Here is a 14,758-nt window from a genome sequence, read left to right on the forward strand (position 1 = left end):
TAAAATATTTGAGGCTTCATAAAAATTGCTATATATAAAATGTTTATATATTTTGTTTCAGCATAGAGGTAATGAAGCAATTCTTTTTATAAATCACTGAGTATTGTTTAAGCAGTTCTACTGTATGTAGTAAGATAAAAAATTACAAAAGTTCAGCATTTTAAAAAAATTTTAGCTCCAATAGTGTGAGCTTTAAAGATTGGCAACTTTTAATAAGACCCTGGTTAGGATAGGCTATGAGAATACTTTTGGAGTAAACTTTTAAATTAAACTACCACTAAGTATCTTATCAAACTTGTGATTATCTGCTTTAATGTTTATTTTAGGTGTTTAATGAGGATATCTATTTTACATTACAATAATTTAGAGAACATTCATAGTCAAATCTGGTCAGCTCAAGTACAAAATCATCACCCTCAATTTCAAGAGTGTAGCCCTGAATGTGGCTGTCATATGCCAAACCACTGCAGAACAGGTGACCCAGTCAGTCACAACATTGGAGGGCAGAGGAATAAACCCTTTCACTGTTGGCAAAGCAAAAGCCAGTGCAAGTTCTGCCATGGTTGTTGTATACTCTAATGTGGAACCGTAGAGGAATGGCCTGTTAACTGATACATCAGTCTCGACATTTATTAAGCTTTCACTCTGTGCCAGGTACTGGGCAGGAAGCTCTGAAAAATGCATCTTCTCACGTTTCATGATGTAGCACAGCACACTGTGGAATTAGACAAACCTGAGTTTCTACCCCAGCCCCACCATTTACTAGCCATGTCCTCAGGTAAATTACTTAATGTCGGTTCCCTCCTCTGTAAAGGAGGTCTATCTTATGGGGCTGTTGTGGGGATTCAATCTGGGTATCTGGCAGAGAGTCACCACTTAACTTGAGGTAGCTCTTGTAATTATTGGACTCTCAAACCACAGCTCTGGAAGAAAACCAGGATATTTTGTCAAAACCAATTAGAACTTCTGTCAATAAGGAGAGACTAATTTAAGTCTTCACTTGGGAAAAGTGACTGCAGAAACTTGAAAAAGCTCCTTTCTGATCATAATTCTCAAAAACTGTATCTAAAATTATTCTTACCTGAAGCTGTTGCACTGAGAGGTGCTAAGTGTATCCTCTGGCCAGCTGACCCCACTTCTTTTTTGAGAAAGGAAGGAATATATCCTGGCTGACTGTAAGTAGCATAACCTCCAAGATTTCCTAGTGAGGTATCATATAAAGTTTCATTGTCAGAAGGTGAATATTTTAAAGCACCAGACAGTAACATTGAATTCTACCCCCACTAAGGTGCATATTATTATCAACACCTTGTGGCTCTTAGCACTTGCCTAAGTTCTCACAGTTAATAAGTGACTGAGCTAGAACCTGAATGCAAGGCTGAGTTCTCCTTGAATATAGCAGATTTTATGACTCCAATTCCTAACATGGGAGTACTTCCTGCCAGGAAGTGTTCTCTGTGTTTGTCTTCATTTTGTAAAATTACTGTAAGTACACCTGTTCTCACAGGGTTGTTGTAGGGATTGAACGAGATGTATGCAAAGCACTTGGCACAGAATCTGGTTTTCAGCAAGTGTCAGCTCTCATCCTCCTCCTCATCCACACCACTATTAGTGAGTGACCAATCCAGTCTACAGGTGGGGTGAAAGGAAAAAATCTAAGGCAGGAGACCAGTCAGGAGGTTACTGCTAGAGCTGAAATGAGAGACTATAAAGGTCTGAACTAACACAGTCACAGAGGGGATGAAGAAGAAGGGAACTGAGTGGGTACGCGGGGTGGGAGGAGTAGAGAAAGAGAGAAATATATTTGACATTTAAGTGACTAACAACAACAATATGAGGATACTCTCTGGTTTGGGAGAAAATATGGTGCCTGTGGGACATTCAAGTCACAGAGGTGGAGCAGGCTGGGAGATCTGGAATTACCAGGTATGGCGGATATGGAGCTATGGGTCTGGAGGAGTGATCTCAGAGGGATTGCAAGATGAACTGAGACAAAAAACAGAACCCCAGGAAACACCAGCATTAAAGGAAAGGAAAGGACCTGGTGGAGCAGAGAGAAAAGGTAGATTGTAGGAAGAACGGGATCTGAAAATTCAAGAGAAGACAGTGTGTGAAGATAAAAGGAATAAGCAACGAGGCACAGAGGTCTGGAGGGACTGGACTGCCCATTGGGTCTGGCCAGTAGGATAATGTCAGGACCTTGCACGACCTGTTTCAATAGCCTGAGAATAAACCACAGTGAACTGAGAAAGCTGGAAGTATGAAGGAAAATGAATACAACTGCTTTTTCAAGGAGCCTAGCTATGCCAGAAAGAAGACAAATTTGTCAGAGAAAAGGTGAGACAGTGCTGATAGCTTTGGTGGCTTCAAAGACCTGCTCATTTGGTAGCGACCACTGAAGCATTTTTTACATGATGTAATTTGTTCACATATCTGGACTCTGCCCTTCCGTGTCCCTGATGTCTGTCATGGTGCTATGCATAGTAGGCTCTCAATAAGTGTTTGCTCTTGAACCAATGAATGCCAAACAATATTACTTATCAGACCCTAACGGATTTTACACAGTAAACACATTATCAGTTATACAATTTTTAATACTACTGAATTTTGCATAGGCACAGCTGCTTAATTTGGCCTTTCTTTTCCCTCCAGTACTCATTTTAAATCACGAGTCAGTCCTTTTCTTCAAAAGACTGTTTCAAAGGAAGTTCAAGGCAGTGATCACATTCAGTAGCAACTTCAGACTATCTCTCTTGCTCTCATCCTCATCATCAGAGCAAACACGTATTCAAGGCTTACTGTTTGACAAAAATCCTGGGTATGGCTATATAACACTACCTACGTAAGTATGATTTCTTCCGTTTTATAGATGAGGAAACTGATTTAGGGAGCCTCTATAACTCGTTCAAAGTCGCCAGGATATGAGTAGCAGAATGGTATATGTCAGACTCTAAAAACCATGCACTGAACAGTTCTAGGAGGCTGCTTCCTATTGGAGAAAGAAGCTGCCAAAGCAAAATGTATAGAAAATAAAGTCTTCTTAAATCTTTTTGGCTTATCATTTGAAGTACCTTGTGAGCTGCAAATTCTCAGGTTGGAGCCAACATTCATGACTAAAGCAGCAACACCAAAGCTCTAGAAAATCCACTATTTCTATTAAACTGGGTAACTTTTTTCTTTTAAATAACTGTTAATGTTTAAGAAATACGTTTCAGAACTTTAAAAAAATTCCTGGACTGTCTATTACAAAGTTAGAAAACATACTTTTCAATAGATTTATTTGACTTGTATAAATTGTCATTATTAATTTAAGAAGACAAGCATAGGGCTTTTTGAGAGCAAATTAGTCTTAGAATGCCAACTACTGAAGAAAGATGTTCTTGATGTGGAATGTGTGTCTTTCTCCTAGATCCGATCTGACTCCTAAAAGCAGGAGACCCTTAGCCTTCATAACAGCCTCTTATGACAAGATTTGGAGTAGATGTTGAAAAGAAAATTGAACAAGAGATTCAGAGAACAAGTTGCACTCATCTATAATGCCCAGAAATTACCTTGTGGGTCCTCTAACTTTTCAGGAAAACTTTCATTGCATCATAGTTTTTCAATTGATTTAATTATGCTTTCTTCTAAAGAGAAGGCAGATGGGAAAGAATAATAAGGAGAATGTTTTAAGAAAAGCAGAGAAAAATGGATTGATAATTAATGAAAAGTTCCAGAAAGAACTCTTTATATGAAAAAAATATTCTCATATGTTCTTACAGCTTTCATTTGGTGCCAATCTTTCATCCCTGAGACTCAAATTTGTAGTGCTTTCATTTAAATGGATTTGTATTTAATTAGTTGGTTCACTAAATATTATTTTTTAAAAACTGAGGAAAAATAATTATAGTGCCATAGTGTTTGCTATCTCTTGACTTATTAAATGGATAAGTTGAGCCTTTGACGTGTCTGGAAAACTTGCAAAATGCCCTAAGTGTGTAGATGTCACAGCAGAACTGCTCAACAGCTACTCAGTAATCCTCAAATGTTTTTGGTCAAAAACCACCTGTATTTTCTTTAGAAGAACACTTTACTTCTTCACACATTTTAAGATGACAGCTATAGTTTTTCATCATAAGTTTTACAGTTCCAAAAGATTTCTGGCATATTGTAATTATAGACATTTAAAAATAAAACTATTACATCTCCTTAAATATAACCAATGGAGTCTAAATACCATAGTGATTTTTTTTTATTTATTGAGTTTAGAGAGAGAGAGGAAGGAAGACAGGGAGAGAGAGAGAAACACTGATTAGTTGTTCCACTTATTCATGCATTCATTGGTTGCTTCTTGTATGTGCCCTGACTGGAGATCAAACTTTGGCATATCGGAATGATGCTCTAACCAACTGAGTATGTGGCCGGGGCCATAGTGATTTTATGTCTACCAGTACTGACCTAAGAGAAACACATGAACAGGAAATTTCATAATAATCCCTTTTCTCTCTAGAGTTTTACTTTCATTCATAACTTAATTCCCAGAAAATAATTTTAGGCCTAAAAGTCTTTAAACTGATCACTCAAAACATGTAAATTGAAACCTTAAAAAATTTCTTGTAACCATAAGCATATTAAAATACTCTTTTCTGGATTGTTAGTTATAATTACAATGATTCATTGTATATCATTAATAAAAAATGAATTTTGATTATACATGAAAAGTAATTTGGCAAGAGGAAGTCATCTATTAATGAGAAAGATGGGACCATTTTCAAGCAGTTCATGTATCTACAAATGATATTACTTATTGCTAAAACCAGACAGTGTTCAACATCAATTATATTGCTTTTTAATTTTTTTAAAGATAGAAGCACTAGAAAACCTTGTAAATGTAAACAAATAGTTGGGAACAAAAGGTGTTTAGTTACAGCTTTATCACTGTAGTCTTTGCACACTATTAGAAGTTATAGACCAAACATCATATACTGATGTCATAAAAAGTGATTTTTAGTTATCTGTCAGCTGATAACGCAATTAGGTTCTCCTTCAATTTTTTTAGTTAGGAACTGGAAACCACTTGACTTAAAAAGGATTTGTTCCCCAATCATTTTCTCAAAACTGACACCAACGTAGTAAAACTATCCCTTTCATCGGCAACCCAGATAATTTTACACTTTGGGGAAATAGGAAACACACCATAGTAAACAGTGAGAAGTCTTCTTTTCTTTTGTAAGGTAGGAGAACAGAAACTCTTGTTCAGGCAGATTCATTTTAGGAAACAATCCATATGGAAGCTGAGATCTGGCAAATGATTCCCTTAAAACTAACTGTGCTCAAGTACCAGTTGGAAAATCTTTGTGTTCCACCAAGGGTATATTGGTTGGAAGAAGGCAGCTGCAATATATTTAAAAATAAAAATCTGAAGAAAAACAATGAAAATTTATACTTTAAATGTATTCTCACTTTACCTGCATTACTCCTTTTGAAAGCAAGTTCTGCACCAATGGGTCCCAATGACTTAGGAAATAACTGATTATTCCATGTATATGGATTCATATCCTTTTTGCTGGCTATCAAGGACATGTTCTTAGGATTTACACCTTGGAAGAACAAAACAGTCATTGCAAAGTTTATTACAGTGTGACCATAAACTTGAAGGAAAAATATATTTATTATACATTCTAACAAAAATTAGAAAAAACTTGAGGAGAATGGAAATAACTTTTGGTTACAGTACAGCAAACACTTGCCTTTCTATGAGCCCTAATGTGCTCCTATGCCCTGAGTACAATAACCTAAAAGCCTCCCAGTGTATTTTATACACATAAGGTATTTTCTCTAACACAAGTAATAATTAAACATTAGATATTTCTTGCTAAATGTCTGGCAAAAATTAAGGTGGCACAAAAATTTTCTTCAAAAAGGTATTTCCAAGTCACGCTCACTTATTCTGAGAGTGTACTCTGTGCCAGACACTTGAGGAACACTTAGGGAAGCTGGAGAAACAGACATGTGACCAAGAACTTGAGGATCCTCAGAAGTTCAGAAGTAGATGTGTAAAGACCTATCTGCGAAGTTTGCTTGTGTATTAGACATAGTAAAATGTAAACAGTTAAATTATTTATGATTATCTGAAATTTAAGATATGGAGTCACCTTTGGACTTTGGTACTAATGGTCAAAAGGTGTTGTTTTTACCTACTTTTAAGAGATCTGAAATTTTCCTGACTTGCTTTCTTTTTACTGACAAAAAAATTGGATCCAACTTATGAGGTGCAACAGACATCACAGTCCAAGCCTCTGGTTCATCCATGCCACATTTCCCCCTGCTACCATTAATGTAGGAAGTCAGCAACGGTTTCCAGGTAATATGAGCTTCTGCTTTTCAAGAAGGGAATTCCTCAGCAGGGTTTCACATTTATGAGATACATCATAATATCCTTGTTTTAAAGCCAGAAACAAGCATGGTTGTTCTGTACCAAGCTTCAAGATTACCTGTCATCAATTTTCTAAGGAAATACTCCATCAGGTAAATATTTCCCTTTCTCACAGGATGTATAGCTCCTTGTGGATTTTGGTTTCTAACACCTACAAATAGAACTATAGGAGGAGGGGACCAAGATGGCCACGGAGTAGGGACAATGTTCTCAGCTTGCTCCTATTAAGGACAGAATCCAGGAACAAAGGCGGAGAGGAGTGAGTGACTGACAGCACCTTCATAAAAGATCTCAAGACAAGGTGGGCAGAGTGACTCTCAATCAACTAACCAGAGAAAAAGATCCACCAAAAAGTAGCTGAAATACAACCAGACAGATTAAAGAAGTATCATCAAGGACAACGCAGACGGAGATCCAGGAGGGCGGAGGAGTAAGTGGAAGCTACACTAACCCCCTCCCAGGACCAGCCAGTGCTGACTCAGCCCCAGTAGAGCAGACAGACCATTCCCCTCCAAGTGGCGTCATACTAAGGGGAAATAAAAGCCCTGCATACAGGAATTAAGTTGCCACACCCACGGTCCTTAAGACTGACGGCCAACCACAGATTGAATATAGTAACAACTAAAGAAGAGAGACAAAAGCAGCAGATCACTGGAAGTCTCCAATAGGCTGCCTAGGGCCAGTCTGGTACATGATCTGACGCTACCAGAGGTAGATCCAGGAAGAACAGACCATTCTAAGAAGCACCAACAAACAAAAGGAATCACAAAAATGGGGAGAGAGAGAAACAACCCCCCACCAAAAGGAAAGGTAGAATCCCCAGAAAGAGTGCTAAATGAAATAGAGGGGAGCAAAATATCAGGTACGGAATTTAAAACATGGATTATGGAGAAGCTAAATGAGCTCAGCGGAAACTACAAAGAACTCCAGAAAAACTACAGTGAACTCCAGAAGAACTATAAGGAACTTACTGAGAATTATACCAGCATCAAAAAGGACATGGAAGCTATCAATAAGAGCCAGGAGGAAATGAAGAATACGATCTCTGAATTGAAGAACACAGTAGAAGGAATTAAAAGCAGGCTAGAGGAAGCAGAAGATTGGATCAGCGAGCTGGAGGACAACATACACAAAAACTCCCAGACAATACAACAAAATGAAAAAAAGACTGAACAAGACTGAAGAGGCTCTAAGACAGCTGCAGGACAACATGAAATGTAATAATATCCATATCATAGGAATTCCAGAAGGAGAAGAAGAAGAGCAAGGAATAGAAAACCTCTTTGAAAAACTAATGACAGAAAACTTCCCTCACATGAGAAGAGAAAGAGTCACGCAAGTCCAGGAAGCACAGAGGGTCCCAATGAAGAAGAACTATAATAGACTATTACCTGACAATAAAGAAAATGTACTAGGAAGCAATTACTCGTATTAAAAATATAAAAAGAGATCCAAGATGGCGGAGGAGTAAGTGGAAGCTACACTAACCTCCTCCCAGGACCAGTCTGGATTTACAACTTAATTTTGAAGAAATCATCTGGAATAACCAACCAAACACTAGCTGGAAAGGAGTCTTATAACCACAGAGAGACAGAAAAGGCCGCTACATCACAACGTGACCGGTAGGGAGTGCGAAGACGCGGAAGGGCTGGCTGGGCTCCCACAGGTGGCAGCTGAAGGGACTGAGAAACAGCTCAGCAGCCAGGGGTTCCCCTTGAAAAGAGCAGGGTCTAAACGCCCAGCTGGGCTTCCCAGCCTACAGCAACAGAGTGGAAAGTAAAATAGTATCAGCTGTGAAAAGCAAAAAGCCACAGGGTCTCTTGCTAGGCGGAAAGAAACAGCAGGAGAAAAAGAGCTCTTAAGTGGATCACATATGAAAATATTTTGACCCCCACTTACCCTGGGCTCAAGCAGAGGGAAGGCAGAGAGACTGGAGACACTTGGGGAGAGTTTGGTGCGGTGGATTTGAGGGGAGAACTGGGGGAGAAGCCGACCGGGTCCCAGTGCTGACTCATCCCCAGTACTGCAGGCAAACCATTCCCCTCAAAGTGGCATCAGTCTGAGGGGAAGCAAAAGCCCTGCCTACAGGAATTAAGCTGCCACACCCACGGTTCTTAAGCCGGATGGCTAATCACAGATTGAATAGATTAACAACTAAAGAAGTCAGACAAAGGCAGTAGATCCCTGGAAGTCTCCAATACGCTGCCTAGGGCCAGACTGGTACACGATCTGATGCCACCAGAGGCAGATCCAGGAAATGCAGATCATTCTAAGAAGCACCAACAAACAATAGGAGTCACAAAAATGGGGAGACAGAGAAACAACCACTCATCAAAAGGAAAGGTAGAATCCTCAGAAAGAGTGCTAAATGAAATAGAGGGGAGCAAACTATCAGATATGGAATTCAAAACATAGATTATGGAGAAGATGAATGAGCTTAGTGGAAACTACCAAAAACTCCAGAAAAACTACAAGGAACTTACTGAGAATTACACTAGCATAAAAAAGGACATGGAAGCTATCAATAAGAGCCAGGAGGAAATGAAGAATACGATCTCTGAATTGAAGAACACAGTAGAAGGAATTAAAAGCAGGCTAGAGGAAGCAGAAGGTCGGATCAGCGAGCTGGAGGACAACGTACACAAAAACTCCCAGACAGTGCAACAAAATGAAAAAAGACTGAACTAGACTGAAGAGGCTCTAAGACAGCTGCAGGAAACATGAAACGTAATAATATCCGTATCATAGGAATTCCAGAAGGAGAAGAAGAGCAAGGGATAGAAAACCTCTTTGAAAAACTAATGACAGAAAACTTCCCTAACATGAGGAGAGAAAAAGTCACGCAAGTCCAGGAAGCACAGAGGGTCCCAATGAAGATGAACCCCAACAGGCCCACTTCAAGACACATCATAATTAAAATGGCAACATTGAAAGACAAAGGAAGAATCCTAAAAGCAGCAAGAGAAAAATAGCTAATAACATACAAGGGAGCTCCAATAAGGCTATCATCAGATTTCTCAGCAGAAACACTACAAGCCAGAAGGGAATGGCAAAAAATATTCCAAGCAATGAAAAACAAAGGCCTACAACCAAGAATACTCTACCCAGCAAGGCTCTCATTCAAAATGGAAGGTGAAATAAGGAGTTTCTAAGACAAAAGAAGGCTAAAAGAATACATCTCCACCAAACCAGCATTGCAAGAGATGCTAAACGGTCTGCTTTAAGAAGATGAAGAAACAGAGACAGAGAGGAACACGAGTATACAAAGGGGGAAAATGACAATGAATAAGTACTTATCAGTAATAACATTAAATGTAAATAGATTAAATGCTCCAATTAAAAGACATAGGGTACCTGAATGGGTTAGAAAGAATGACCCACATATATGCTGTCTACAAGAGACCCACCTTAGAACAAAAGATCTATACAGAATGAAAGTGAAGGATGGAAAAAAGTATTTCAAGCAAATGGACATGAAAGAAAAGCTGGGGTAGCAATACTTATATCAGACAAAACAGATTTCACAGCAAAGGCCATAAAAAGAGACAAAGAAGGACATTTCATAATACTTAAGGGAAAAAGCCATCAAGAAGATATAACTTTTATAAATATATATGCACCCAACTTAGGAGCACCCAAATATGTAAGGAAATTTTTGAAAGACTCCAAGAAAGATATAGACAGCAACATACTCGTAGTAATGGACTTTAACACCCCAATGTCAACAATGGACAGATCTTCGAAGCAAAGAAACACCAAAGACACTGAGGCACTGAACAACACTCTAGATCAAATGGACTTAGTATATATATATAGAACTTTTGACCCCAAAGAAGAAAAATATACATTCTTCTCAAGTGCACATGGAACATTTTCAAAGATAGACCACATGGTAGGACACAAAACAAGCCTTAACAAATTCAAGAGAATTGAAATTATATCAAGTATATTCTCAGATCACAATGGCTTAAAATTGGAGATCAACCTCAAGGAAAAAAACTCAAAAACATTCAAACTCATGGAGAATGAATAACATGCTATTAAATAACGAATGGGTTAACAATGACATCAAGGAAGAAATCAAAAAGTTTCTGGAAGCTAATGATAATGAACACACAACAACCCAAAACCTATGGGATATAGTGAAATCAGTCCTGAGAGGAAAGTTCATAGCAATACAGGCTTACCTAAAAAAGCTAGGAGAATCTCTAATAAAAATTTTAACCCTACAGCTACAAGAACTAGAGGAAGAACAACAAGCAAAGCCCAGATCAAGTAGAAGAAAGGAAATCATCAAGATCAGAGCACAATTAAATGACATAGAGACTAAACTAAAATTTAAAAGATCAACATAAGTAGAAGCTGGTTCTTTGAAAAGATAAACAAAATTGACAAGCCTTTAACAAGGCTCATCAAGAAAAAAAGAGAGAGGACCCAAATAAGTAAAATCAGAAACAAAAGAGAAGAAATCACAATCGATACCACAGAAATACAAAGAAGTGTAAGAAATTATTATGAACAACTGTATGGCAAGATATTTGACAACCTAGAGGAAATGGACAAATTCCTGGAAACATATAGTCTTCTAAAACTGAATCAAGAAGAAGCAGAAAGCCTGAATAGACCAATAACAACTAGTGAAATTGAAGCAGTAATCAAAAAACTCCTGGCACACAAAAGCCCTGGACCAGATGGCTTCACAGTTGAATTCTACAAAACATTTAGGAAAGAACTAACTCCTATCCTCCTCAGACTATTCCAAAAGATACAAGAAGAGGGAAGACTCCCAAACTCGTTCTATGAAGACAGTATTACCTTAATTCCAAAACCAGGTCACGACAAAACAAAGAAAGAAAACTACAGGCCAATATCGCTGATAAACATAGATGCTAAAATCCTCAACAAAATATCGGAAAACTGGATCCAGTAACAAACACATTAGAAAGATCATACACCACCCCAGGTATGCAAGGATGGTTTAATATTCGCAAATCAATAAACGTAATACACCACATAAACAAAATGAAAGACAAAAACCACATGATCATATGAAAAGATGCAGAAAAAGCATTTGATAAAGTACAACACCCATTTATGATGAAAACTCTCAGCAAAATGGGAATAGAGGGAGCATACCTCAACATAATAAAGGCCATATATGAAAAACCTGAAGCCAACATCATACTCAATGGGCAAAAACTGAGAGCATTCCCCCTGAGGTCAGGAACAAGACAAGGATGTCCACTCTCTCCACTCCTATTCAACATAGTCTTGGAAGTTCTAGCCACAGCAATCAGACAAGAAAGAGAAATAAACGGCATCCAAATTGGAAAAGAGGAAGTAAAACTGTCATTATTTGCAGATGAAATGATAGTGTACATAGAAAACCCTATAGACGCCACACAAAAAACTACTCGAACTAATAAGTGAATTCGGCAAAATAGCAGGGTCGTCGTTGGCAGCCGTCCGTCTCGAGAGACGATGGTGTAGCTTCTTCAGAGTCTATCTGCACCGCCAAGAATGGCTGTGCAGTCCGACTCGGGAGTGACATGGTATCTGTCTCCTCCCGTGTTGAATCGACATCTTGCGATGACGCTGAAGCTACAGAGCCTGGGCAGGGTAATATGGAGGGTCTGCTGTTGCCCATGCAGCAGACCCCCCCTCTCTTCGCAGCTGAAGGGTCCAAGGGAAAGACGGAGTCGATACAGCTTGGGTTCAGGTGCGCCGCAGGAGTTGCCGGTGTTGACTACAACGTCAAACCGCCTTAGGGACTCCGGCTCCGGATTTTCTGTCGGGGTTTACTCCCTTAGCCTTTCCCCTGAAGAGGTATGCCGCAAGGCAGCGGAGGTTTTTTGGAGTCAGAGTTTTCCTTCTCTGATGTACCCTGACTGGAAGATCGAACCAGCGACACTTAGCTCGCAGGCCGACGCTCAATCCACTGAGCTAAACCAGCCAGGGCAAAAATAGCAGGGTACAAAGTCAATATTCAGAAATCAAAGGCATTTCTGTACACCAACAATAAAATCTCAGAGATAGAAACTGAAAGAAAAATCCCATTTACCATAGCAACAAGAAAAATAAAGTACCTAGGGATAAACTTAACCAAGGAGGTAAAAGACCTGTACTCAGAAAACTACAGAACACTAAAGATAGAAATTAAGGAAGATACAAATAAATGGAAGCATATACCATGCTAATGGATGGGAAAAATCAACATCATTAAAATGTCCATACTACCCAAAGCAATTTATAGATTTGGTGCCATCCCTATTAAAATACAAATGACATTTTTCAAAAACATAGAACAAATACTTCAAAAATTTATATGGAACCAAAAAAGAGCCCAAATAGCCACAGCAATTTTGAAGAAGAACACAGTAGGAGGAATCACAATACCTGATATCAAACTATACTACAAGGCCACGGTAATCAAAATGGTCTGGTACTGGCATAAGAACAGACATATAGATCAATGAAACAGAATAGAGAGCCCAGAAATACACCAAGGTTCATATGGTCAACTAATATTTGACAAAGGTGGAAGGAACATCAAATGGAGTGAAAAGAGCCTCTTCAACAAATGGTGTTAAGAGAACTGGACAGGGACATGCAAAAAAAATGAAACTAGACCACCAACTTACACCATACACCAGAATAAACTCAAAATGGATCAAAGACTTAAATGTAAGCCGTGGCACTATAAAAGTCCTAGAGGAAAAAATAGGCAGGAAAATTTCAGATATCCCACGTAGCAACATTTTCACTGATATATCTATCTCCTAAGGCAAGGGAAATAAAGGAAAGAATAAACAAATGGGACTACATCAAACTAAAAAGTTTCTGCTCAGCTAAAGAAAACATCAGCAAGATGAAAAGGAAACCAACCATAAGGGAAAATATATTTGCCAATGATACCTCAGACAAGGGATTGATCTCCAAAATATATAAAGAACTCATACGACTCAACACCAAGAAGACAGACAACCCAATTAAGAAATGGTCAAAGGACCTAAACAAACACTTCTCCAAAGAGGACATATGGAGGGTCCATAGACATATGAAAGAATTCTCAACATCACTAGCCATCAAAGAGATGCAAGTAAAAACCACAATGAGATACCATCTCACATCAGTCAGAATGGCCATCATCAAAAAATCAACAAACAACTTGTGCTGGAGAGCATGCGGAGAAATGGGAACCCTGGTGCACTGCTGGTGGGAATGCAGACTGGTGCAGCCACTATGGAAAACAGTTTGGAATTTCCTCAAAAAACTAAAAATGGAACTACCTTTTGAACCAGCAATTCCATTGCTAGGATTATATCCAAAAAATCCTGAAACACCAATTCAAAAGAACCTATGCACCCCTATGTTCATAGTAGCACTATTTACAATAGCCAAGTGCTGTAAACAACCTAAGTGCCCATGTGTAGATGAGTGGATCAAAAAACTGTGGTACATTTACACAATGGAGTACTGTGTAGCAGAAAGGAAAAAGGAACTTCTACCATTTGCAAAAACACGGATGGAACCAGAGAGAATTATGGTTAGCAAAATAAGCCAGGCAACGAAAGAAAAATACTGTATGCGGTCACCTATTACAGGAAACTAATGAACAACACAAACGAATGAGCAAAATTGAACCAGAGGTATGTAAACAAGGAGTAGACTAACAGTAACAAGGGGGGAGGCGGGAAGGAGAGAAGGGGGTAAGAAGGGGAAGGGTCTAGTCAAAGAACATGTATAAATGACCCATGGACATGGACAACTGAGTAGGGACTAAATGTTGGAGAAGGAGGGGACAGGGTGCAAGGAAGCAAGAGGGGAAAAAAAATGGGACAACTGTAATGGAAAAACAAAAAAATTTTAGTGGGGGAAAAATGAAAATATGAAGAATGGAAATGCCAGTTCAGTGAATATTAGGACAAGGATTTTCCTTCACACTTTATATTTTTCTCCCTATCTGATCCCTCCAGAGTTTGGCATTCTAAAGAAGTAAGTAATGACATAAGTTTCTTTGCATAAAACTAATAAGACCAGTTGTTAATGGAGGTTTTTTTTTTTACTAAGACTTTGACTGGAATGTCATGCCTAAAGGAGACATCCTTGCGCTCTGGTTGTTACCAAAAAGCCCTGAGGAACTGAGAATGACTTTCGAAGGTAATAAAAGCCCACGAGATAAAAGGCCTGGTACCATGGTTGGTTGTGCGGTTCACAGAAATCTTTCCAGGGAAAAAATGAAGGCTGTTTTCCTAAAAGATGGCTAGAAGAAACCTTAAGGCACAATGGAAAAACAGAAGGACTTGGAAAAGACAGATGTGTACAGGCAAGGCTGAATGTCAT

The 14,758-nt window shown here is 38.8% G+C and overlaps 1 protein-coding gene across 2 annotated transcripts in view; it reads right to left on the minus strand.

Moving 5' to 3' along the window:
• Window positions 1-14,758, minus strand: part of MAK (male germ cell associated kinase) — an 84,815-nt gene that overhangs the window by 3,602 nt on the left and 66,455 nt on the right. Inside the window, exons 11-12 of one of the 2 annotated variants that reach the window (XM_090269881.1) lie at window positions 5,448-5,579; window positions 1,082-1,201 (exon numbers count right to left, since the gene is read on the minus strand). In XM_090269881.1, coding sequence (XP_090126007.1) covers window positions 1,082-1,201; window positions 5,448-5,579 — 252 coding nt within the window. The remainder of the gene's footprint in view (window positions 1-1,081; window positions 1,202-5,447; window positions 5,580-14,758) is intronic. The other variant, XM_090269882.1, reaches the window with a different exon arrangement.

Source organism: Furipterus horrens, unplaced genomic scaffold (genome assembly GCF_987537825.1).
Source record: "Furipterus horrens unplaced genomic scaffold, mFurHor1.1.pri manual_scaffold_3, whole genome shotgun sequence".
NCBI lineage: Eukaryota > Metazoa > Chordata > Mammalia > Chiroptera > Furipteridae > Furipterus > Furipterus horrens.